The sequence below is a fragment of the Acinonyx jubatus genome, chromosome B3 (genome assembly GCF_027475565.1).
Source record: "Acinonyx jubatus isolate Ajub_Pintada_27869175 chromosome B3, VMU_Ajub_asm_v1.0, whole genome shotgun sequence".
NCBI lineage: Eukaryota > Metazoa > Chordata > Mammalia > Carnivora > Felidae > Acinonyx > Acinonyx jubatus.
In genome coordinates, this window is record NC_069386.1 from 54,647,714 (window position 1) to 54,674,874 (window position 27,161).

Here is a 27,161-nt window from a genome sequence, read left to right on the forward strand (position 1 = left end):
CCCCTGTTACAGCACCTCTAGAGACTTCCTGAGGTTGAGAGCTAAGGTTGAAAGAGATGCTTATTTCCTTTCCTCTTAAACCTTTCCTGTGATAGAATCAAGAGTAGTTGGGGAATGACACATTTCTTCCACCTGTTTCCTCTACCACATTTTAGGCCTTATGTTAAATCTTAAAACATGGCTCAGTTTTTGATCTCTGTTGCTTACTGAGCCATGTTTCTGTGAGCTCTCCATACTTTATTGACTCCTTTAATTGATTGAAACCTCACAAATAGGAAATACAGCCTACTTAAAGTTTTCTAAGGGCAAATTCAGAAATCCTGTCAGCTGAAGATATTTACTTCCATTTTACCTTGCTTCTCATTCCTTTTCATCATTTTTTTCATCCTTGGCCATTTTCCCAGTATTCATAACTTCCCTACTTTCCTTTCTCACCTCAGTGTTTGTACTTCTGTTTCCCTAACTTTAGATTTGTTATTCATAGAAAGCCAGTGTAAGGGTGGTTAATTTTTGAAATTTCTCCATATGGGGATATTAGGTACAAGAGAAAAGAAAAAGTTTTGGGAATGTATAGGATTGGAATAATTAAAGGGAACTCAGTGCATAAGAATAAATTTGGTATGAGCTTTGAGTTAAATTCTCAAGCTCTGGCTAGAGGGGTGTGATTCCATGTTTTTCTATCTCCTTAAGTTCTATGTAATATTGAAATTAAAAGTTAAGTTTTCTGTGGTTATTGAAAATTGAATTGATATGAAAAGAGAAATTGCATGTGAAAATACTGAAGATACTGAAGTGAAAATATTATGTAGGAGAGTATGATAAGAGCAACAGTTAATGTGTTGGGAGTTGTAATATATTTTTTTGTTTTAGCAGTTATTACACATGGTATTAAAAAATAAACATGATAAAAACTATAATGTTAATGGATAAAACAGGTAGATAATTTACATAACTTAAATGATATTATTTTATGATTGGAATAGAATTTTTTAGAAGTATATATGTGTGATGTATTAACATAGTGGCTAGAATTAACAGATTCAGTTAGCCATTAACATTCAACTAACTGAATGTAGATCAAATTAAATTCTATTTCTTGGAAGATTGTTATTTTGTGTGTATGAAAATAATTTTATGTTTATGTATTAATTACTTATATAAATGAATTAATTTTTTTCTCCCTTTCTTTCTCAAAAATGATTCTGTCCCTCCTCTTTCCTTCTTCCTCTTCTTTCTCCTTTTTCTTCCGTTTTTAAAAAAACACCAAAATTCCCCAACCCCCCCTTTCCGTTCTTGAAATCCAGGTGGTGGCATGGGTGGCATGAACAGTGTGACTGGAGGAATGGGGATGGGACTAGACCGGATGAGCTCCAGCTTTGATAGGATGGGACCAGGTATAGGAGCTATACTGGAAAGGAGCATCGATATGGATCGAGGATTTCTATCCGGTCCAATGGGAAGCGGAATGAGAGACAGAATAGGCTCCAAAGGCAACCAGATATTTGTCAGAAATGTAAGCAACTAAGCGTAAAGGATACTTAAAATTATTTTTTTCTTTGTATATCTGTTACTAATACCTTTTTTCATTCTAGCTGCCTTTTGACTTGACTTGGCAGAAACTAAAAGAGAAATTCAGTCAGTGTGGTAAGTATACTAATGACTGCAGATATGATAATATTGATTACAGAGGAAAAACTGATTTTAAACCTTTAAACACTGTGTTTAGACCTTACCTGTCCAGAAGTCTGTTCCTGGATAGTATGACAGGTCTAATTCCACTTGAAATAAATTATGCTGCTCTCCTCTGACAAGGAGCAGTGCAAATTACTTCTAAATAACAAGATTTAGAGTAGAGCCTGTCATTGTCTTCTGTGGAGAAAGAGAGGCTTGCTTTATTACCTGATTTTTAAAAGGTTAGTATATCATCATTGCTTGCGTTTAAAAAGATTTTTTTCTGTGGAAAGTACTAATGAAGGGTATACTTATTTCCTTGTTTATAGTGGAGTGCAGTGCATTGCCACCATGACCCCAAAAATGCTGACATCCAAATGATGTGGGAGTCCATCGATGAGACCCATTCTGCACATTGTTTCCTGTACAATACAGGAAACTTAGCTGATAGCAGAGAACCCACTGCCTGGAGTTCCTTAGACGGGTACATTCTGGTGGCCCTTCTAGCTCTTTTATAAACTGTTCTTGGCTGTGATGGGCACTATGTACAATCTTGATATGTTCGTTAGGTCTGTAGAAGATTAGGTGGTTTTACTACTTGAAAAGGGAACTTTTGCTGCTGGGAGAAATAGTGTGAGTGGAACAGCGTAACAGATTTCCTGCCAGTATTTTTCTGCTGTTGCATGGTATCCCAGAGACTCTCTGATCACAATAGTAAGCTATATGGGTGGCCTGTAGTGATGAAAGGAAACTAAAAGTGGTACATTCAGTTCTTGAGAGTTGACAGAAAGTTAAGAGTATTTGGAATATATATTTACTTTTTTTGAGATCACGAAGGGGATAAGTTTAGTGTTCTCCCACAAAAGTAGCCTTCAGCTCTTCTCATAAAGTGGTGGTGATCACTTAGGATCACGTGGATATCATCTGTGTTCTGACTACCTGACTCTGTTGTAGTAATCTGTTCATAGGTTGTTTTTTTTTTTTAATGTTTATTTTTTGAGAGAGAGAGAGTGTGAACAGGGGAGGGGCAGAGAGAGAGGGAGACACAGAATCCGAAGCAGGCTCCAGGCTCTGAGCTGTCATCACAGACAGCTGATGCGGGGCTGAAACCCACGAACTATGAGACCATGACCTGAGCCGAATTCAGACACTCAACTGACTGAGCTACCCAGGTGCCCCTGTTCATAGGTTTTCTTCCCTCTTAGATAGAGGCTTTTGATGCAGGAACTGCATCGTTTCATTCTAACATTTTTCATTGCCTCGGTATATATAGGAAGAGTTTATTAAATGTTTATGAGTGAGTTAAGTATTCTGAGCAGATCTTCATTCATTTATTCAGTTACTTATTCAGTCAATCAGTCTACAAATAGTATGTTTTTGGCAGTCTGCTTGTCATTAGAATTAGACATACAAACAGTGAAAGATAGTATCCTTGCCTTCAAGGAACATGCAGTGTGAATCTGTCAAAGATGTTCTTTTGACTCCTTTTGTTGATTATCTTTTTTTTGGCTTTCATGTATATTCAAATAAGAGAAACTTAATGTTTTTTAGTTGTAAAAATGTTAAAAATGAGGTAACTATTAAAACAGTTACCATGAACAGAAAACAGAATTATAATGTTGTTTTCCAGTGTTGGTAGTGTTTGTAGGAGTAAGAGGATCTATCAGGATGAGTCAGCAACATCTGGCCATGAACCCCATAGACTGCAAAAGAATGGACATGTTAGGGCCTTAGTGAATACATCAAATGAGGAGCAGTGGCGGCAGGTATAGGTCATATCTGTTGTAGTTTCAGTGAAAAAACACAGCGCCAAATGAGATAAATGACATTTTTCAAAGTAGAACTGAGACACGAAAAGAACAAAGTGTAGTACACAAATGACATTACTGAAAATGTGACCAATATTGATTTGACTTTTCTTTAGCATATGTGTAGCAGGCACATTTCTTTTTGAGGTCACATGTGAGCAAGGCTTGCAGCAACTTTGAGGTCTTGTATGGAGATTCTTGTTGGAGTGGCATTGATTTGAAAGATGGACATTAACAATTCAGATGTTTTCTGAAAGGAAAAAAGTAGTATCCAATTCTACATTTAAAAAAGGTGTACAGCATTTTAGCTAATAAAATGAAAGGTGGGGGCGCCTGGGTGGCTCAGTCAGTTAAGTGTCTGACTTCGTCTCAGGTCATGATCTCGCAGTTTGTGAGTTCGAGCCCGGCATCAGGCTCTGTGCTGACAGCTCAGAGCCTGGAGCCTGCTTTGGATTGTCTGTCTCCCTCTCTCTATGCCCCTCTCCCATGCTGGCTCTCTGTCTCTCTCTCAAAAATAAATAATCATTAAAAAATTTAAAAAATAAAATTATTTTTTTAAAGAAATTATTATTCTTTATTTTCGCTCTCCTCTTAGGTCCTTTATTAATCTGTAGTATCGTGAGTGTAATGATTTTTATTTTTCTTATCAATTCTATTGTAAAAGCTTCTGATTTTTATTTAGATTTATATTAAAGTAATGCCATATTTAAATAATTCCCCACCATCTTCCTCTCTTTAACCTTAAAATGCATTGATGGTAAAGAAAATAAGTTATGGGAATATAGAGTTAAGTGTTCAGCTATTGGCAACTATGGAAGTTACCTGGCTTATATGAATTGAACTATCCATTTTTCTGTCACAGCACTTTATTTTCAAATCTTAAGAGAGTTTTTTCTTTCTTAGTATGAGAAGTTTCTTTCTAACCTGTTCCAAGTCAATAATGACCTCTTTCACAGTAAAAGTCAGTTTTGTTGTTGTTTTTTTCCCCCTTGAGCCCAAAGTGAGTAAATATATCCTTTTGGTTGCTTCTTAGTAAAAGTCTAGTGGTACTCCATGCATCTTCCCCAGATAGTATCTGTCGGTAAATGGCTCACCAGCAAAGCCTTCTGCTTACCAAATGTCTATACAAATCTTCCTTGACTTACAATGGGGTTACATTCCAACAAACCCATCCTAAGTTGAAAATATAGTAAAGTGAAAATGCATTTAATTACACTTAGCCTACTGAACATCATAGCCTCACCTAGCGTACCTTAAACGTGCTCAGAACACTTATATTAGCTTATAGTTGGGGAGAATCATCTAACACAAAGCTTACTTTATAATAAGGTGCTGAATATATCATGTATCATTGATTAAATATATATCATGAATATATCATTGATTAAATACTATACTGAGTGTGAAAAATAGAGTGGTTGTGTGGGTCCAGAATGGTTGTAAATGTATGGCTTGTTTACCCCTGTGTTTGCCTGACTTACTGAGAGTTGTGGTTCATGGCTGCCACCCACTATCACTAGTATGATACCACATACCACTAGCCTGAGAAAAGATCAAAATTCAAAGTACAGTTTCTACTGCGTATCACTTTTGCATCATCATGATGTTGAAAATTGTAAATTGAACCATTATAAGCTGGGACCATCTATAGTGGTTAACTGTCCTTGATGGGGCAAATACAGAGGCCAAGAAAATGTATTTTAGGTTATACTACCTCAGTACAATATTTCTTCATACTTTGTAATTTGGGGGAAATTGTGTTCACATATCCCCAAACATAACAACATGAAGAATGAGTGTAGTAAAATAGATCATTTTTTAATCCTACCCTATGTGATTCCTCAGTGACATGCATTTTTAAGAAGGCTGAGTATAAATAAATTAACTGAACCATTCAGAGTTAGTTGTAGTTTGTGCTAACGGACTCATATAGACATAGTCTTTCAAACTTGCTCCTGTATTTATTACACACTTTAGCTATACTCTGACTTGGCTTGGTATGAGGCAGGATCATAAGATTTTAGAAGTGCAGTGCAAGGAAAGCCTGTTGAATTATTCCTGTAAACCATGTAAACAAATATAACTTTGATCCACAGATTTCCATTATGTAGTTTTCTGGATCAGTATGCTTGTTAACTGGCTAGAAAATAGAGACTTGGGTTAGATTTTATTTACTAAACCACGTGCTGCTTCAAGGATGACTAGTCGACTTTAACTCTGGCATATTTTAATAGTAAAACATAATGCAGTAACAGTAAAAATAATATATGAAGAGCATTCATTGATAGTCCTTTTGTTTGTAAAGAAACACTAAAACTTTGTTTTTTGTCCCTTATATCATAATTACAGCTTCTTATAGAGTATCTGATTTTGCTTTTTTCTTTTGTGGTTATGTTACACTTTCACTTTGGTAATGGCTTTTATTGAACCATTTATTTATTTTTGCTTTAATTTTGTCTATTTTTAGATAATGCTTTTATATCAGCATTTCCCAAAGCATACCCACAGGATGTTAATAGGCTGATTAAATAAAGTGAAAAGGTTTCTTTCACTGCAGGATAAGTCATTTTTTAACTAGTATATGTAACAGCAGTATGTTTGATTATTCTGTTGTACTGATTTCTCATTGCGTACTGTTTTGTCCTATACTATTATTAAAATAGCAGTTCTATTTTCGTTTTTCTTGGAATCACACAAGATCAGTAGATATTTAAGTCATTTAAGAAAGTCCTCAGACTTTGTAATATGTAAATATAGCCAAGGGGGTCTGATTTTAATTATTGGAAACTAAATTTTTTTCTCCTCAATTATTTATCTTTAGAAAAGTAAATTATCTCAGTTGGTGTTTTTATGGGATTAGAAAACGTAAAACGCTTTCTGGTTCTATGCCTTGTGGGAGTTTTGAACAGTCTTACCATGAAACAAGTATCTATAAGCCACTTTCTGTAGCCTGAGTGTTCAGACTGCAAGAATGTGGAAGCATTTTGGTGGAGAGACCTTATCAGATTGAAAAGCTGTGAGATCACGGTGGGGTCAGGAATTTGGGAGTCTGACTGTTGATTCCTAAACTGATAGAGACAATTTAAGAGAAGAAAGAGAGAGAGAGAGAAACTTGAAAGATTGAGACAGATTTTGCATGAGATAATTACGTATTTTCCTTTGAAGTTTTGAAGATTTCTTGGCTTGAGTAAAACTTACTATTGCTAATAAAGCTGATGTTAAGAGAAGCCCTAAGTTTTTATGAAAGGTGAAAGTAGATAAGGAAGAACCTCTAACTTTAAAAGCCCTTGAAAATTCTCCACAGTAATCCACCAAAATCACCGTACTGTGCTGTCTTTGACCAAGTTATGCTTTAATTAAACTTCTTTTTCCAGGTCTCAGCATTCACAATATTAAGAGGACTCTGGAAATTGCTTTGCATCTATCTTTAAAGTTTTTTAAAGTTTCATTTTATGTTGTTTATTAGAAAATGTGATTTCTATGTTTTTTGTTTTGTTTTAACGAATTGTAGGTTGGTTATATATTGTTTGAATTTACTTTAACCATGATAATATAATTTTTTTCTGGGGATTAGTATGTTTTATAACTTCTAGAACAGTTAAAGGCTCCCTGGCCTCGGTTACAAGATCATGGTTTTGACTCATGACATTTATTAACTTGGACCATTTAGTTAGGGTGAGCAGTTGATTACCAGTTGGTTTTAAAAAATGCAGTAAGGGTGGGATTGGGGAAATGGTTGAAAAAACAAAAACAGAGTAGTCCAGGATGTTATAGATAATAAATCATTCAGATCAAGATTTAAACAGAAAAAAAAATTTTTTTTCTACTCCTGCATTGAAGTTAAAATAGATCCTATCACCTGGGAAAGGGCTTATGCAATTTTTTTTTTTAATAAGGCTTTTATTATCTCCCTCTCCTTTTTTGTCCCTTTATAGAACTAAATATGTTTGGCTTTCTAAGTATGTTGCTAGACTAAAATTAGTCTGTAGTGATTTGGCCACTATATAATATTCAAGGAAAGGAAATATGGTAAGTGGGCACACAACTCCCCTAAATGTGTGTGGATCTGATGATAATACATCCCAGTTTGCCTGGGGATAGTTTCCTTTTCATCTGTTATTTGTGTGTAATTACTAATCACTCTCCATTTTACTCTCAAAGGTGTTCTGGTTTGGGTGGTGGATGTTTATGGATATTTTGTAATTTGATGAATGATTTGATGAATATCAGCAGTGATATTACCTGTATATGCAATAATTGTCTGATTTTCTTCCTCCTCCTCGAAGCTTCTCTGAGGTTCTTTGGGCCTTACCATCACTGTTACTTCTATTGATTTAATCTATGCTATCTCTTCCATGCCTATTTCCATAACCTATTTGGTACCACTCTTACACTGGAGTTCAAATTGTGGTATTGAATAAATAAAATGGCACTGTGGTTAATAAGTAGAATTAGTGGGGCCCTTTTTGGCCTGGTAAAAATTGAAATTCTGGGCAGTTGCTACTATTTGCAGTGGTGAAATAATGAAAAGGAAGATATAAGGGAAAGGAGAGATTGGGGAGATTGGGTAGAAAGTGAAAAAAAATTTTTTTTTTCTAACAGTAATTTTGTTCATATTTGTAAGTTTGTTATTGTGCATGGTGACTTGCTGGCATTTTATGCTGTTTGCCTTGCTGCTATAAATTTACTTCAGAAACTAAGAATTTAAAAGTATTTTTTTATGTTCTACTTTAATAAAATATTAAATCCTAAGCAAATTTATTTTTATTCCTATTTTGTATACTTTAACATGTTTATATTCAGAATGTAAAATGATGAGAATAATGTTTATATGATGTTATTTTTAAATCATTAATATTTTTAGCCAGCTATTTATCATTTCATTGGCTATGAGGAATATCAGACCTGTGTAGTGAGATGAAATCCACTTAAACTGACTAGTAATTTTATAATTTTTCTTTCACAGGTCATGTAATGTTTGCAGAAATAAAAATGGAGAATGGAAAGTCAAAAGGCTGTGGAACAGTCAGATTTGACTCCCCAGAATCAGCTGAAAAAGCATGCAGAATAATGAATGGCATAAAAATCAGTGGCAGAGAAATCGATGTTCGCTTGGATCGTAATGCGTAATTTTAAACCGCGGTTGGAACATTCTTACATCTGTTTTGCTGAATCTCCTAGAAAAAGTCATTTTTTTTTAGTAATACTGTATGCTTACAAAAGCTGTAAAAATGAACTTTTAAAACTCCCACCAGCTTTTAACAGTATAGTGTTAAATATACTGTGGTTTTTGTTAATCTCAAGTTTGGGTTTTTAAAGACAGCAAGTTGGTCATTCAGTTTAAATGAATGGTTATACTGTTTTTAATGAAATAAGCCATTTTTCTTGTTGTTACTTTCAGTACTACATAGTGGGATTTGTCCAAGTTTCCTCAACTTTTATCAACTTACTGTAAGGTAAAACAGATGGTTTTTTCAAAACTTCCATTTTATATATGTAATTGTCCTTGAAAAGAAAGGGCTCAGACAAATTAGGATGTGATTTTGGGTTGGTTTTAAATTACTTTTCTTTGGTGATGAAGAATTACTGTAAGTAAGTTTTAGATTCTAAAGTTCAGGATATTTTTTATTTGACTTAAATGAAGAAATGGAGTTTTCCTGCTCTTCCTTCTCCCATCATCCACGTTTTCCACATAACCCTATTAATATCAACCTCCACAGCCCCTTATTTTATTATTTCCGATGATTCCAAGTTCATATAGAACCGATAATGTGGTAATCCCCAAGTATAATAATAGGCAGACTACTCCCAGCTTTCTGTCTAGTTTCCAGCCATTGAAGTGAACTGCTGAAAAAAGGAAAATAATAGAAATGTTGAGAGAGATGGTTATGTAAGTTAGTCCTCTGCTGTTCACTTCTACAGGAGCTGATGCATTTATAAATGCAGTTTTAATAAACCATGGAACACCTAGGCACAGCATATCAAACACATTGGATCCCACGATGTTAGACATAGCCATATCTCCTTTGCCTGCAAAAAAAAACAAAACAAAAAAAAGCATGTTGTTAAAATGTGCACACCAATGCTGTATTTTTATTAATAAGCTTCATAAAAAAACACTGGAAATTTTTTTTGTTTGTTGGTTTTGGAAAATTGTTATTAGAACAAAAGTCTTACTGAATTTGTATTTTTTAATTTTGGGGGGGTTAGTATTTAAAGTCTTAACATTTATTTAATAATAATTATCTTTATTTATTAAACCATTTTTCAATAAGGTCTGTAGATTACTTGTTGCTTTTCATTCTCATTTAATATGGTTAATTATGATTTAATGCACATTTCAGATGAGTATTATTTGGGGGTTAGATTTAGTGAAGTTAATCTGCAATTAAATAGTAAACCCTTCCTCTTGAGTCACTCTTTTTTTTTTTCTTCAAAGTATGCTGAGGAAATTTTTTTTTAATGTTTATTCATTTTTGAGAGATAGACTGAGCGAGGGGCGGGGCAGAGAGAGAGGGAGACAGAATCTGAAGCAGGCTCCAGGCTCCGAGCTGTCAGCACAGAGCCTGATGCGAGGCTCCAACTCACGAATCATGAGATCATGACCTGAGCTGAAGTCGGACGATTAACCGACTGAGCCACCCGGGTGCCCTGAGGAAATAAATATTTTTAAAGGTACTTTTGCTCAGTGTATTTCAGCCAGGTTTGAAGAATGGGCATTGCAGCACGAGGGACCTAGCTCTTACCTTTTCTTGCAACCAACACACTGGCAATCGTGTCTGGCAGGCTTGTTCCTGCTGCTAATAAAGTAAGGCCCATTACTGTGTCTGGAATTTCTAATGTTTCCCCTATAATAAACGTAGATACTACAAGTTACAAATCTTATAGATTCAATAACCATTCTCTGCAGTTATTTCAGATATTTCCTTCCTGAACAAAAAGAAAATAGGCACATTTAGATTTCACAACCAATATGTACTTAGATTTCAGCTAGAAAAATATTTGAATAAGACTGGTAAATTGGGTAATACAGGTAGAACAGATTTTTAATGTAGATATCTAAAGATATTTAATAGACAAAATTCTACTAAGGAATAATTCCCCTGCCTGATAATGCCTACCAAAGGTTTGGATGTTCACTATTAACTGATCAAGGTTGTTGCTTAATATATGCTAATGATAAGATTGGTTATTTTCTCTTTTGCAAAGCATTTTCTTAAAGTGGTCAGAATTAAACAAGTTGTTTATAGCTATTTTTAACCTATAAATGTGTTAACATGGTACACATATTTTAGTTCCTACTTTGGTGATATACCTTAAACAAAGGAAAACAAAAATCGGGTTCTACCTGAATCTTCCTAACATCATGTTCCCGATTTTAATCCTTCTGTTAAGTTTGATGTCAGTGCAGCATTTTCCAGAAATGTGTTCAGAAACAGAATCAGAGGGAAGTTAAATAAAAAAACATGTAACTGCTCTTTTAATGTTGCAATTGAATACTTACCTTAAAGTCTTTTTCTTAAAATGTCAATTAAAAGTACTTTAAGTAGCTGTTTATTGCATGCTTTATATATTGATATTGGAATTATAGTTGGTTGTTAATTTTTGTTACTGGTTTGCCAGAGTTCATATGTACATAAATAACACTAATATTTATCATCTTGGGGGCTGTTCTATGATCTGTTACTTGATTTTGCTCTTTTCCTGATTTCCTATTGTTAAGTATATTCTGGCTGAGAAAATTTGGAGAGATTTAATATGCAAGCTAATTGGACTTTTTCATCCTTGTCATTAAAAGAAAAGAAATACTCTGCTCTTTGCTAGCATGCTATTCTAAGTCATACATTAATTTGGGGAAAGTCAGAGATCGGCAAGCTTTTTTTGTAAAGGGCCATGTAGTAATTATTTTAGGCAATGCAGGCTATATGGTTTCTGTTGCAAATATTCACCTCTGCCATTTCAGTGTGAGAACATCCACAGATAATATATAATGATTGGGTGTGATTATGTTCAGTAAAACTTAATGAGCAAAAACAGTCTTGACGGTTTGGGCACACAGACCATAGTTTGCTCACCTCTGATATGTTCATTTGGGTTAACCTTTCTGGGAGAAATCCTTGATTTTTTTTTTCCTATGTTTATATTCAGTGTTTTTCTTTTGGAGTTCTGTGAAACTAGAGCTGATTATGGCCAGCGGTAATATTTAAATTTTAATCATGAAGGTAGTAGAAACCTAAACTTAAATTTTATTTTATGTACTTTTTACCCATTTCGTAGTTGGTTTGTATTGCCATATCCAAAAGCAAAGTGAAATGTAATCCAGTTAAACAGTGAGCATGCACTGTTTTCTCAAAATATTGTCCCTTTGCTATATTTTTCATTGTGGAATAGAATTCAGTGGATAGAGCATATTGTAGACCCCATACAATGTGATTTAATTATTAGCATAATAGGAGGACATCCTGTGTACTTGATTTCATTTATAAGAAGATCCCTTGACTTGTAACTCTAGGCTGTATAATATTTGAGAATATAGTTGGTATGTAATACACAACTTACAAACCCCTGAATGATCTTGCTGGTATATTAATATTTAATCTTTTTGTAAATAACAGTTATCTTTAGTCTTTGTGGAAAGAGAAATTCCTCCTTAGCTAGACTTCTGGTGAATATAAGCAGTTCTTCTGTGAAACTGATTATTTTCTTTTTTAAATTGTGCTCTTGTACTAAAGATACATACCAGTTATTGTGACCATCCAAACCAGGATATATGTAAATGCGGATATCCATAGTGCCGACACGAAAAAGGTTATCATAAAGTAATTTTTCCAAAACTTTCTTCTACAATCTGGTGTGGTTAGAAAAAGTAAGGTAATGATAGGAAGGGATAGTACCCAAAAAATTCTTTTTAAGTCTGCTTCAGGCATATTGAAAACACTTGGTGGATCTGTTGAGGAAAAAATAAATGATTTTGAGTTTTCTCAAATGGCCAATTAAGTTGGAAATGTCCATTTAGAAAGCTATATTGAAATAAATTAGCTGTATCAGTTTCTAAGAGGCTATTTAAAACATTTGAATACCTCATTACTGATATTGCTGGCAAAAAGGAACTAATTGAGACTTTAGGGCAGACAGTATAAAATGCGATACTCAGCATTTCTTGATTTGGGACCTAAAAATCCATCAAAATATCTTGGATCATTCAGTAAATGTATTAGACATAATGTTTATTAAGTGTCAGTTGGACTTCTCTTGGTTTTCTACAATATGAATGGTTTTTAGTAACTTTTTTTGCTTATGGGTCTAACTTGCCTTCTACCTATTATAGCTAATATAGTTGTCTCTGTCCTCCAGTATTGATGATGTCTCTAGCCTGCCCTGTGTATCAGATAATGCATACTTACGATGTATAAAACAATTATAGCATAATATTTTTATTAAGTTGAATATTCCATTCTAAATATCATTGTGATTTTTGGGGGGCTTCAAGTTTTCTTTCTTAACATTTATTTGTTAAACTTGGAATTCACTATAATTCTTAGGAAGAGCCTTTAAGAAAATAGGAACTAGTATGGAATCTACAATATAACTTATAAAACTTGAGTATGTTCTTTTATTTAATTTGTTTTGTTAAGTTACTGGAAGACAATAATATATTGGATAAAAATAAGAGTTCACTTTAAAATTATTTATAATTTGCATGGCATTTACAAAATAATGTACTATATTGTAATGTACCATAATAATGTAGCCATGTATTGGATCAAATTACATTACAACTAATGCCAGTAAAATAACTCATGAAAAAATTTGCAAAGCTTCAGCCAATGGACCATTAAATAATATTAGATATAATTTTAGTGTAATGAAAAGATTCTTTTGGTTCTTTTGAATTTCTTGTTAAAAAATTTAACTTAGCAATATGCCACTTGCACCTGAAAGTCTAGAAACTAATTTTTATAAGAAGGGGAAATGTCATGTTGTAATTTTTTTAGGTAGTAAATTAGAATAGCTTCCTAATGTACTTAGGTAAATTTAGAATCTGTTTCATACAACCACTTTGTAGAAAACTAATGCATAAATTTCTTTTTCTGGCCCTAGATGAACTTCTACTAAACGCATTTATCCACATGTTCTGCAACTGCTTCAGATGACATATTTAAAACTGGTTTTTCGCACACCAGCACTTTTTCCAAAATTCCAAATTTTTGTAAGTGGTGTTCCCCTTTTCTCAATCAGTCATGAACGAAGCCTCAGAATTTCCTCTGCTCCCTTTTCTGACCTGTACAGTCTTTCAGTTGCCCTACCTTGGTGATGCTTCCTCTGCATTGTCTCTTTTATTCCTACTCCTTTGCTCTGTCCAGGCACCTACCAAACACACCAGCTGTTTTAGTGGCTTCTTACAGACCTCCATTTCTTTTATCCTCTGATTGCCCTGCTCAGAAACCTGCAAAGATTTACATACTAGCATATAAGGCTCTTCTGTTCTTTACTATCAACCTTTAATCTGCTTCTTTAATGTATACATTCTGTGCTCCAGGTATGCAAGTTCTTGACCAGGCCTTTTGCTCATATTAATTCGTTGGCCATCAGTTTATCGAATATACTTTACTTTTACTTCTATGTTATTTACATAACAGACTTCTGTAACTGTTAATTATTGGTAATAAATCAGGCCATCAGTTAAAATCTGATCTATTCCACAAGGCTCAGTTTAAATGCTGCCTTCTCTGTGGTTATCTTTCCTAGCTTTTATACAAATTTTATACAGTCTGTCCCATTTAGGAACTACAGTTGTACTTTATTTTCTCCTCTTTATAGTACTTAAACCTTCGTATTCTAGCTATTTTCTTTTTTCTCTACAGTACTGGAAGATTCTTAAGGATAGGGACCACCTCTTCATCATGTCTGAATATCCACAGTGTCTTTTACATAAAAAGTATATAGTAATTGCTGAATCAAAACGAGACAAGTTTTTCTAGTGAGTAGATTTAATAGTGGGCATGATGTGCTTATTACCTTCAGAAACCTGACTAAGACCATGTAAACTTAAAGGAAGCTGAGAGTAGCCAGAATCGTCATGAAAAATCCCACTGTCAGTTCTTGATTGCCGACGGATGAGTGGCTGACCCTCGTCTTCCCATCCCATCAGTGGTTCTTGCTCACTTCTCCTCTCCATAGTTTCGGCAAGACAAGTGCAGCAAGGGCTGAATTTCTTTATAATATATTGGTTAACTTTAATGTCAAAACACAGCACCAAAACATATAATCCATATATCAAAAGCAGTAAAGTTCCTTCATACCTATAAATTAGAGAAATTTGTGTATTTTAAAATAAAAACACAAAGGTTTTGTAGAGCTAGTAGTTTGGGGGCAGTATCTGCTTAATAATTTTCCAACACAGCAATAAAACAAGCAAGTAATATTTCTAGGTGTATTTTGGTTTTATAGTTGTGTCCAAACTTGGCCACAGCATTATTACAAATTTATGCATAAAAGCTTGGCATTCATTTCTATATTTCAAATAAAACCAAGGATTCTAAATTCATTGTCTTCATTTATACTTTACAAATTATAGGCATAAAAAATGCTTTGAAAATAAAAATTGTAGACTTTCAAAATAAAAGTTAAACTAGTGAATAGTGATGGGAATTCTCCATCTCAGTTCATTGACAGCATGCATTCCTCAAAATATACAGTATTATAAAAGAATATGGTTTATCTGTTCATTTCAACTGTGTCTTCAAATCTGGTGTAAGAATTTTGTGTAAACTATTCAGAATATATATAAGGCTTTGGGACTTTTCAGTTTACAGGTTTTTTTTTTTTCATTTTTTGGTTTTTTTTTTTTTTTTGATACAACTAAATTTGGCTTGTAGTCACAAGACAATAAGGATATTTAAAAAATGAAATTACATCATAGGCACTAAAGAACTGTTGTCCCATACTCTGGTCTCCTAAAGAGTTGTGATTAGGTAATACCACTACATTTGAACCTTTCATTTACCTTTTATTTTATAGCCAGTGAAGCTCTGCTACACTGAAAGCACAGAATTCTTATTTTCCCTAATAGAGGGAGCATAGGTTTGGATACTTTTAAAGTTATTGTCATTGTCCCTTTAGAGACAATCATTAGGACAGTCATTGTCACTTTAAAGATAACTGCTGAGTTCCAGAAGGATCCCTACTATAGCCAATAGGCTTTCTTTGGGAGACAGACTAGATTTCAGGGTGATTCATTTAGAAATTCTGCTCCCTGCAAGATTTTAAGTTTCTTGTCTGCAGGTCTTATGCAGGGTTGCTAAGTTGTAATACTCCAGAAAGTTGTAAAACTCCAGTTGTAATACTCCAGAAAGGTGCCATTTACATTGTTTTCTATTTTTCTGGTATCCTGTAGCATTATGCAGTGCACAGTCTATATGCCTGTGCATTTTACATTCCTCTCCATCCCTTGTGACTCCTAGCATAGTGATAAACCCATAATAGATACCTGGTTCTTCTTAGTTGAAAAAGTTATTAGCTGTCCACTGAGTCACCCTCTTTTTCATTTTCTTGCAACAGCAAGACACTGGGAGGTAAAGCAAACAATTGCTAATACCTATATATTGTTGATTCTTAGAGGAAGAAGGCTATAGTTGTTGCTAAATGAACATCAGAGAGAGAGTTGGAAGAATTTAAAGATTTTAAAATTTACTTCCTCCGTCATTTCTCTCCGGTCTTGTGACTATGACCACTTCTAACCTAGGCAAGGTAAACCACCCAGTAGAAGAAAAGACCCAACTGCTGGGGCTTTAATTGACAACAAAAGGGGAGACTGAACAGGCTGAGGGGTGAAGGAAGGGTGGTAATGTCCAGTGATTAGTGAGACAAGGAGACTCACATGACTGAAGAACTTTCAGAGGGAAAACCCAACCAGCACCTGTGATGAGGAAGTTAGCTCAGAGGCATGTGGGAAAATGGTACCAAACTGGTAGGTAATTGAGAAGTGACTGAAATAACATTTCCGAAAAAGAGATGTTGCTAAACCATTGGAATTTCATAAAAACCCTCTCTGTAATTGTGTTTTCCATAAGAGTAATGATCATTTCAAGCTTACCAGTAAACTTGGTTGTCGAATATTATGCCAAGAACTGCAGCTACACTAATTCCATATGCTGCACAGTCTCTGAATAAGGGCCAACATGATAGCGTTGAGGCCTGTAAAATGATAATTTACTGTTTCCATTACAGTGTAACTTCAAGTACATGCTTAGCACAATACTAAAACTATATGTTTGTTGCTAAATATTGTAACCTTTTGCATTTTGCTTAGAGAAGGAATTTTAAGAAAAGTGTTTCAGAACCTACTCTGGTTTTCATAAATTTGACCAAGAGCTATTTGTGGGTTAACTTTAAATGAAAAACATGTTTTTCTACTGATTAATAAATTTGATTGAACACATTACTAGTGCCTTGTTTGTTCTAGACCATAAACCATTTTTGTAATGTGTCAAGACAATAAATTTGTGGAGTAAAGTTGTTTTACATACCACATTAGATAGTAAGCCACAAGCTGCAGAGATGCCAAAGAGGTTATACATTGCAGATCCAAGAATGGTGCTAATGCCAATGTCTCCCTTTGTGATAAATACACCTACGAGCAAGGTAATTGCTACATTAGTGCTACCAGACTTGAAGAAGATAAAATCACATTGAGTAAGCAAAAAGTAAAAGGAGCGATATTTACCCAGGAAAGCAGTAACCAGCTCAGGAGCTGAACTACCGGCTGCCATAAAAGTTGCACCTGCAACATCCTGAGACAATCCAAGGGCTGCAGACAAATGAAATTATGTGAAAGTGACAAAGGGAATGTCTCTATAAACATTCAAATCTATAGCTTCACAGAAAAGCATTAACCGTGACTTAAACTGGAAAAATAAAGCATGTAGGTTAAAAAATTAGAGGAACCCAGTCTTGCTCTCTCTATGAATCCATTACTTAATGCTTCCTTAGAAGGGGAGAGAAGGCCAGAGACCACGGGAGCTATACTGCAACTCCGTGTTCTGAATGCCAAGATGCAGGGTTTTGTGGGACCCAGAAAGAACTTCCTTTCTAGCTGGGGGGCTGTAGGTGTATGGCAACAGCCAGACTTCTTTAAAATAGTACTGTCAACAGTGCTCCTGTACAAGTTGATGAAACTGAGGTATCTCAGGAGTCCTAATCCAATTTGAAAGAGGAGAAAAAACGAATATTGGTAGTTTTTAAGATCTGTAAGTGAAGCTGAATTAGGATTATTCACAAATTGGCAATTTCAACTGTCAATACAAATGAGAGGAAATTAGTTCACTAAAAACCAAATAAGAATTACTTTTGTATAATTACAGTCTATTGATTTAAAACCTACAACCATTAAAATTTTAGAGTAGTAAGCCCAAGAAAATACTAGTATTCAAATCGTTTGTGTATATCCCCGAGACTTACAAGCACATCCACTGTCTTCAGTGATGAGATGAAGGGTCTTAGGAAGTTTTTGGCTCTTTCAATTTTAGAACTAAGGGATCTACTATGGGAAGGAGAAGAGAAAGTCATGTTGAAAAGACTACCTTGTTTTGGGAAGGCTGAGACAAGGTTGCATCAGAAATCCCCAACTAGGTTTTACTGGTACATTACGAAGTAGCCTATGGAAGTAGCATGCTTTTTTATTCTTGGTGTGGCAGATTGTATTTTACAAAAATGGCTACAGTATTTGTGTCCTGGTGATTTTCCAGAACCTTTCCATTCCCTGCCTCTCACCCCCCCACAAAAGTGGAGTTTATGTCTCCCCCTGTGACCACTTTGACTAACAATATGGCAGAGCCATAATATTTCTGAGGCTGGGACATAAAAGGTGACAAAACTTCTTCATGGTTCTCTCTAGGGACCTTTGCCTTAGAGCCCTGAACCACCACACAAAACCCCAGCCACCGTGAAACTCCTGTACTGGAGATACCTCATGAAGAGCCCATACAGAAATAGGAGGTGCCTGAGGAACCCCTACTAGTTCAGCCCCCAAATTTTGAATCTCCCCATCCCAGGCACCAGACATGTCAAAGAGAGGCAGCTTTCAAATAATTCCAGCCTTGTCTTCTGACTATAACTGCATGAGATACATCAAGCTGGAACTAACAGCTGAGCCCAGGAAACCCTGGCATCTGTGAGAGGTAATACCATGATAGTTTTTTTAAGCCACTGGTTTTGGGGTGATTTGTTAAGCAGCCATTGATAGTTAAAACACCTGGCTATTGTTGTACTTACTGAGTACCTACTATGTCAGATGCTTTTTTAAGTGCTCGGAATGTGGCAGAAAAAAAAAAAAAGACCAATGTTTCTGTTCCCGTGGAACTTTTTTCTAGGGAAAAGAAACAGACAAGATAAGCAAAATATGTGTTATGTTAGAAATAGCAGGAAGCAAAAGCAGGGAGTGGGGAGCATATAGAATGTCATGAAGAAAGGACTGTAATTTTAGATTGGGTAGCCAGAAAGGCCTTTGCGGAGAAGGTAAATTAAAAGTTTTCAAGTGAGAAAGCTAGGCACATATGTAGAGGCAGACTTCACTTTACTGTGCTCCACAGATACGTGTTTTCTACACATTGAAGGTTTGTGGCAACCCTGTGTCAAGTGTATCTGTGCCTTTTTTCCAACATCATTTGCTAATGTCATGTGTCTATATCACATTCTGATAATTTTCTCAATATTTCAAACTCTTCCCTTAGTATATTTTGTTACGCTGATCTGTGATCTTGTATGTTACTCTTGAAACTGTTGGGGTTGCCATGAACTGCACTCAGATAAGACAGCAAACTTAACTGATAAATACTGTATGTGTTCTGACTACTCCCCCGCCTGGCTGTTCTCCTTTTTCTTTCCCTCTTCTAGGCCTCCCTATTCCCTGAGACACAATACTGAAATTAGGCCAATGAATAACCAACCCTACAGTGGCCTCTAAATGTTCAAGAGAAAAGAAGAGTTGCAAATCTTTCACTTTAAATCAAAAGCTGGAAATAATTCAGCTTAGTGAGGAAGACATGTTTTAAGCAGAGACTGGCCAAAAGCTAGGTAGGCCTCTTGTATCACACAGTAGCCAAATTGTGACTGCAAAGGAAAAGTTCTTGAAGGAAATTACAAGTGCTATTCCAGTAAACACACAGAAGGTAAGAAAGCAAAAACATCCTTATAGCTAATATAGAGGAAATTTTAGTGGTCTGAATAGAAGATCCAACCAGCTACAACATTCCTTCCAGCCAAAGCCTAATCCAGAAGAAGGTCTCTCTTTAAGTCAATGAAGGCTGAGAGGGGTGAGTGAGGAAGCTGCAGAAGAAGGTTGAAGCTAGCAGAGATTGGTTCATGTGATTAAGGAAAGAAGTCACCTCCATGACATAAAAGTGCAAGGGGAAGCAGCAAGTGCTGATATAGAAGCTGAAGCAAGTTATCCAGAAGAGCTAGCTAAGATCATTAATGAAGATGGCGAAACAATAGATTTTCGATGTAGACAAAACAGTATTCTATCGGGAAAAAGGTGCCATCTAGGACTTTCATAGCTAGAGAAGACGAGTCAATGTCTTGCTTCAAGCCTTCAAAGGACAGGCTTTTGTTAGGAGCTCATGCAGCTGGTGACTTTAACTTGAAGTCAATGCTCATTGGCCATTCTGAAAATCCAAGGCCCTTAAGAATTATGCTAACTCTATTCTGCCTGTGCTTGATAAATGGAACAATAAAGCATAGATGACAGTATATTTATGTACAACATGGTTTATTAAATGTCTTAAGACCACTGTTCAGACCTGCTGCTCAAAAAGAAGATTCCTTTCAAAATATGACTGCTCATTGACAATGCACCTGGTCACCCAAGAGCTCTATTAAGAGATGTATGATAAGATTAATGCTGTTTTTATGCTAACACAACATTCATTCTGCAGCCCATGGATCACCATTCTAGATCCCATTAAGAACATTCACGATTCATGGGAAAACCATCAAAATATCAACAGAAGAGGAGTTTGAAAGAATTTGATTCCAACTCTCATGAATGATTTTGAGGGTTTCAAGACTTTAGTGGAGGAAGTAACTGTAGATGTGGTAGAAATAGCAAGAGAACTGGAATTTGAAGTGAAGCCTGAAGATGTGACCGAATGGCTGCCATCTCATGATAAAATTTGAGTGGGTGGGGAGTTGCTTCTTATGGATGACCAAAGAAAGTGGTTTCTTGAGACGGTGACGATGCTGTGAAGACTGTTGAAATGACAGCAGAGGAATTAGAATATCACACAAACTTCGCTGATAAAGCAATGACAGGGTTTGAGAGGATAGACTCCAATCTTTAAAGAAGTTCTAGTGTCAGTAAAAGGCTATCAAACAACACTGCATCCTACAGAGAAATTGGTCATGAAAAGAAGAGTCAATCGATGTGGCAAAGTTCATTTTTGTCTTATTTTAAGAAATTGCCACATCACCCCAACCTTCAACAACCACCACCCCGATCAGTCAGCAGCCATCAACCTTGAGGCAAGACCCTCTACCAGCAAAAAAGATTATGATGCACTGAAAGCTCAGATTCTGGTTAACATTAGGTAAAAGGTTAGATAAGGTAAAAGGTAATATGTGGCTAGATCATGTAAGACTTGTGAATCCTAGCAAGGATTTTAGCTTTTATTTTTAAAGATATGGGAAGTGTGTGTGGAAAGTCATCCACCTCCTTCTTGCCAGTGATGCCAGCCCTAGTCATGAGGTTATTTGGTCTCAAGAGGCCTAACCAGCTCTATCTAGTCTGAGCTCTTTTGCCACCTGTTAAGCCTCTGTTGTGAAAAGTCCTCTTAGGATATGTGGAATGATTCCTCACTATTTGCCTTTGGTCATGTTGCTTGATGAACAGGTTGCAGTGATGAATGAAGTCAGAGAAGTAATATTTTGTGCAACACAGTTCATAACATTTCCTTTGCTGGTTAGAGTCTATCTATCTATCTATCTATCTATCATCTATCTAGCTGACTCTGTGTAAGACCAATTGGCCATAAAATTTTAAAATAGAACATGATAAGACATATTGCTCTGTGCTTAACTTTGTTCATTTCAGGAATGAAGTAAATGATATCTTACATTCATAGTATACAATTCACTTTCATATACATTATTTAATAATCTCAATTATCCTCTGATATGAGTGGTGGTATTTCCATTTTACAGATGAGGAAACAGGCCCAGGAGGTTAAGTAACTCAGTTACATGGATAGTAAGGATCTTATATGTGAGAAGTTAGGGCATAAACTCCAAGTCTGTTGTTTCTAAATCCAATGCTATTTCTATTTCACCACAGAAACCTAATGTAAAAATGGCACTAAGGCAGGCCAATTATAACATGTTGGATGACTCAGTTATTTTCTTTCCTGCCTCATGGCATGGGCATATAACTACCCCATTCTATTCTTTCCTAGGGCAAATAATAGTTAATGGGAGTCAGGGATACTTTGGAAGTTTTCCAGCATATTCCAGAGAATGTATAAATTTAGTGATATTGGATATTAGCATGAATTCTCTAATTAAATCAGGGCCTGATAATATGTGGATGAAGTTGCAAAAGAAAAAAATGCTTAATTTTGAACTAAATGTCCAAACTTGGTGCAGCTCAATAGTAAATGACCAATCTTTGCTTAACACTAGTTTAAGAATGCTTCATTAGAAAAATTCAGTCTCAGGAGGGAAAAGGTGATCTGTTGAGCTGTTTGTCACAAGGAAGGAAAATAAGTGACCCTTTTGAACACTTTCACTATCAAAAGGTAGTAACAAAAAAGCGTGTTGCTATTCATTGGGCTCTAATTGAGTTATGAAAGGAAAGGTTCTGTAACGATGGATGTATAAAACTTCAAAGATATTTTAACAAATCATATCTTAAGGTTCTAAGCATATTTTGTAAAATGGTTTATACCTTTGAACTTTAGAACAGACTGACTTTGTCTTCGCTGACCTTTGGGTAGCATTTCTCTCTGCGATAGTTTATTATTAAAGATAAATTGTTCTGGTTTTTTTCCCCCCAGAGCTATTACTTTTTTCCTCTTTATTACTCTAAAGGAATAATCACATTTCCTTCAGGATATAGGAGAACTGTTCAAGGTGAGTTTTCTTTATAGGTTTAGATATCATTACATTGTTTAAAGTGCAACTTTATGATAATGACCTGTGGTCTATGGGGACCACAACTTAAACCAAAATTCATCAGACTTTTTCTTACACATGTTCTCTTCTCTGATGCTATGTTGAAAAGCTTATGACAGCTTTTTAAAACTCTCTTCTGGAAAGATAATATAGTGGGAAGAGTTTTAAACTAAAATGGAAACCTGTATTCTGGCCCTGCCTGTACTTAATATGGGATTTTAGACATGTTATTCAGACAAGCCTTACATTTTGCCATCTGTAAAATGGAGTGTTGGACTACATACTCTTTGAGGCCTCTTCTAATTTTGTCAATTTTTATCAAAATGTAGGATATGGATTCTATGCTTTTAGACTCTATGCCACTTTTTATTGTTAAATAAATTTATAATAAAAAAACCTCCTACATTACTGAAAATTTAGGAGATAGTGTGGGAATATAGAAGGGGAAGAATCACTTACATGTTTACCATTGTGTTTTAACCACTGATATCATTTTAATGTATCTCCAGCCCTTTCACAATGCACATTTTAATAGTTATAAGCATAAGCTATATGTAATTTGGCATCCTCTAATACAATTTTAGAAACTTTCCAGTGGCAGCAAATTTTCATGCTTTGTGAATGGATTAGAATGACCAATCAAAGGTCATTCAGACCCACCTCCAGTGACTGGGATGGTAGTCATCCTGAGTAGTTTTAATTTCGGTCCAGAATGAAGTGTGACAGCAAACCAAGGTGCTTTATGATTTGCAAAACTGTTCTAACATTAATTTCAAATATATTTTTAGATTTTTTTTGAGTACAGCTTTAACATCATAGGGATAAATGCCTAGCTTCCCAATGTACAACATATATATATTCTGTGATGTTTTTAGCAATAAATAAAAACATTTTGATTTCTTTATAGTTACCACCTCATATTTTGTCTGAGCTATGAGGGAATAAATTCTGAAACCCTGTGTAATGCTTTTAAAGACCTAATTCCACTTATGAGGACTCCCTCCAACCTCCAATCTAATGTCTATAACATTATAGTGATTTTCCACCTGGCCTAAGCTTATCATATAATGCATGTATAAGACACTTTATCTCCAAACCTCACAATTACCTCAGTTTTGGCTCCATAACTTGCCCAAGGTCACATAGATAGTAATTGCAGAGACGGGATAGACACCTAGATCTTTTTTACTTTCAAAAGCTACTCTTTCAGCTATCCATGTAGGTAAAGCAAAGAGATTAATGCATGGCTTTATTATTATTGTTATTATTACTATTACTATTATTATCGTTGCCTGTATATGCAATAGCATCTTGGTAATACCCAGACAACTTGGCAGTTATTCAGATCCATATACCTTGGGTAGATTTAGATGCAATCCAAGGGGACCACAACTTAGATCAGAGAAAAGAAACACAAAGAAGATGAATATGCTCTTAAGAGGAGGATGAATGCCCTTGTGGCAGGGAGAAAGCACGGTTCTTAGATTCTTTGTTCTTTGGGAAGGCTTGGCCTCTGTAAATTTCATGAGGATTAAGAATCAAACAATCCCCTGAAACTGTTGGCTATCCAAATGCCATACCCACGGAATTATTCAACTCCTTTTCACTTTTATCCATTTAGAACCAATTCCACCTGGAATTAAAACTCACATTTCTCTCTTATTGTCTATTTCTGAGACATAACGTTGCAGTTGAACATGGGCAAACATGGTTCAAAGCAGAGTGAATAAAAAAAAACCTTTTGATAACAAATTAGATATTTTATTTAAGTATGTTTCCCAACACCTTATTAAGATCATTTTCACTTAAGATATGTTATACCTCAGGGCGCCTGGCTGGCTCAGTTGGCTGAGCACCCGACTTCAGCTCAGGTCATAATCGCATGGTTCGTGGGTTTGAGCCCCCTGTCAGGCTCTGTGCTGACAGCTCAGAGCCTGGAATCAGCTTCGGATTCTGTGTCTATCTCTGTCCCTCCTCTGCTCATACTCTCTCTCTCTCAAAATAAATAAATAGACATTTAAATTATGTCAGGGTCTGTGCTGGCAGCTCAGAGCCTGGAGCCTGCTTCAGATTCTGTGTCTCCTTCCCTTTCTTCCCCTCCCCAACTAGCACGTGCTCTCTCTCTCTCTCTCTGTGTATCTCTCTCTCTCTCTCTCTCTCTCAGAAATAAAGGAACATTAAAAAAAAAAAGATGTTATACCTCAAAGGGTCAGCATGGTGGAGGAATTAGAATTCCTAACTGAGTAGTATATTAGTGTAACATTTAAAAAGACAAGTGTCGGCGACACCTGGGTGGCTCAGTCGGTTAAGCGTCTGGCTTTGGCTCAGGTCATGATCTAACGGTTCATGAGTTCAAGCCCCACATCGGGCTCTGTGCTGACAGCTCAGAGCCTGGAGCCTGCTTCGGATTCTGTGTCTCCTTCTCTCTCTGCCCCTCCCCGACTCATGCTCTGTGTCTCTTTGTCTCTCAATAATAAATAAACTTTAAAAAAATAAATAAATAAAAAGACAAGTGTCTTAGCCAGCTCATTGTGGACTTTGGGCTATATCAAGTGACCAATTGTAGGGGGTCCTCAGTTTTCTACGAAGTTAGCTTGAGAAAAAGTAAAGAAAACTACTGTAAACAGTGGCTAAACAACTCCAAGAGACCCCTACTACATATCAAAAGTAGACATAAAAAGGATTTATTTTGGCTTTATGCTTAATGTTTGTGTTTCTAAAACCAAACTGCTTATAGAGATGAGATCTAATAGTCTTATCTGGGCTATAATTTAATATGGTTTCTATTATATTTTTAATTTATATAATATTAATTTATATTTAAGTTAAATATTAAATATACTTTAAAGATATCACTTTTTAAAAAAGAAAGGGTCACTAAAGATTGAATAAAATCGTATGGATTTTAATGTAAAAGAAATAAAAGGAACCCTAGACAGAATATTCCAGAGATATTTGAAGTATCATTTAAAGTTGTTACATGGATTATTAGATTAGATAAAAGAATGGGTTTCATAAACGTACTTTCTCTTGCTTTTATTTGCCTTAAACTTGGTTTTCAAGGTCTAGCAGATGCACTCTAGATTTGATATTTGCCCCAAACATATCCATATTGACTTTGATCACTCACCTTCTGCACTTTCATTTTTGCTGAGTAAAGAATTATAATCTCTGTAGTCTGTTCTTTTTTTTTTTTTTTTTAATGTTTATTTGTTTTCGAGAGAGAAACAGTGAGAGCCAGGGAGGGGCAGAGAGAGAGAGTGAGAGAGGGAAGGAGACAAAGAATCTGAAACAGGCTCCAGGCTCTGAGCTGTCAGCACAGAGCCCGATGTAGGGCTCAAACTCATGAACCATGAGATCATGCAGTATTGTGACAGACCATCCAACAAGTATACCATAGAGCTTTTGGAAGAAAGAAGAAACCCCAAGCAAACAGTACCAGATGTGACTAGCTTTACAAACCAAGCATGGGAATTTTAGTCAGTTTCACAAGTCAGGCTTACATGAATGAACAGAGACCACAAAGACCACCCCCCCCCCCCCCCCCCCGCTTTCTTCCTTGTCCTCATTTGGAACCTGTCTGTTTCTGTCTCTGTCTCTGTCTCTGTCTCACACACACCTCAGTGTATCCACCCAACTCCAGGTCTAGGGTAGCACAACTGGTGGGTATAAGGGAGCTCCCTTAAGATTATTCTTTACCTCATTACCTCTAGCTCCCTTGATCTCAGATAATATTCCACCTCTGATGACATCGTTTATAACCCCTTCCCCTGAATCCTTAATTCTATTTCCCAATTCAGAAACTGGGTCTTATCTCTGAAGGTAAAATGCTCTGGACACTAGAGTGTGATTTTTATTCCCTCTATGATGTGGATTAATTTCACTTCATTCCTCTATGTTCAATGAATCATCATTAGCCTCTTATCCGAGAGAACCTCAGTGGATATAAAAGAAAATGGGATTCGAGGAAGAGGGCACAGGAACAGCATTTCCATATTGGTGCTACAGAGTAAAGATGACAGCAAAATGTCTCCGGTTGTCTAACAAGAGGTATGTGTTGAGGATGGGGTGGGGAGGAGAGTTTGTGTGGCTTCTGTGATCCTAAGTAGAGCAAGGAGAAAGAAAAGAGCCTTGCTGGAAGAAGCCTCCTGTGGTGGTGACTCTAGAGGAAATTGCCAGATCAACATAGATAGCTACAGACAGAAAAAGGGTCCAGGGTGGGTATCAGCAAGAGGCTCTGGCCTCTACCATGTCCTCCTCATCCTCTGCATGGAGAGTCCTGAGCCTATTCTATCTTCATCTGAAGACCCTTCCATTGACCAAACGAACTACTACTGGTGGCTTGAGGAGTGGGTAATGAGGTGATGGGGCTGGGGTGGGCCAGGGTCCTGTCAATTCTCCCATCATGTTCTAGGTCGGGACTTATAACATGCACCCTACAGAAAGTCATTGCAACCTATGTGATGATTTGGTTTCACAGTACCAGACTAAGATCTCATGGACATTCTAGACAACCAA

General features: G+C 35.9%; 2 protein-coding genes across 3 annotated transcripts in view; one reads left to right on the forward strand and one right to left on the reverse strand.

Annotated features, from left to right (window-relative positions):
- MYEF2 (myelin expression factor 2) overlaps window positions 1-9,761 on the forward strand; it is a 31,527-nt gene extending 21,766 nt beyond the window's left edge. For both annotated transcript variants that reach the window (XM_027067188.2, XM_027067189.2), the window contains 3 exons: window positions 1,305-1,513; window positions 1,593-1,644; window positions 8,446-9,761. In XM_027067188.2, the coding sequence (XP_026922989.1) occupies window positions 1,305-1,513; window positions 1,593-1,644; window positions 8,446-8,609 (425 nt within the window). In that variant the 3' untranslated portion in view covers window positions 8,610-9,761. The remainder of the gene's footprint in view (window positions 1-1,304; window positions 1,514-1,592; window positions 1,645-8,445) is intronic.
- SLC24A5 (solute carrier family 24 member 5) overlaps window positions 6,698-27,161 on the reverse strand; it is a 28,677-nt gene continuing 8,213 nt past the window's right edge. Inside the window, exons 3-9 of the mRNA XM_015063435.3 lie at window positions 17,206-17,289; window positions 17,009-17,112; window positions 16,576-16,676; window positions 14,499-14,782; window positions 12,220-12,426; window positions 10,226-10,327; window positions 6,698-9,509 (exon numbers count right to left, since the gene is read on the reverse strand). Coding sequence (XP_014918921.2) covers window positions 9,187-9,509; window positions 10,226-10,327; window positions 12,220-12,426; window positions 14,499-14,782; window positions 16,576-16,676; window positions 17,009-17,112; window positions 17,206-17,289 — 1,205 coding nt within the window. The 3' untranslated portion in view covers window positions 6,698-9,186. The remainder of the gene's footprint in view (window positions 9,510-10,225; window positions 10,328-12,219; window positions 12,427-14,498; window positions 14,783-16,575; window positions 16,677-17,008; window positions 17,113-17,205; window positions 17,290-27,161) is intronic.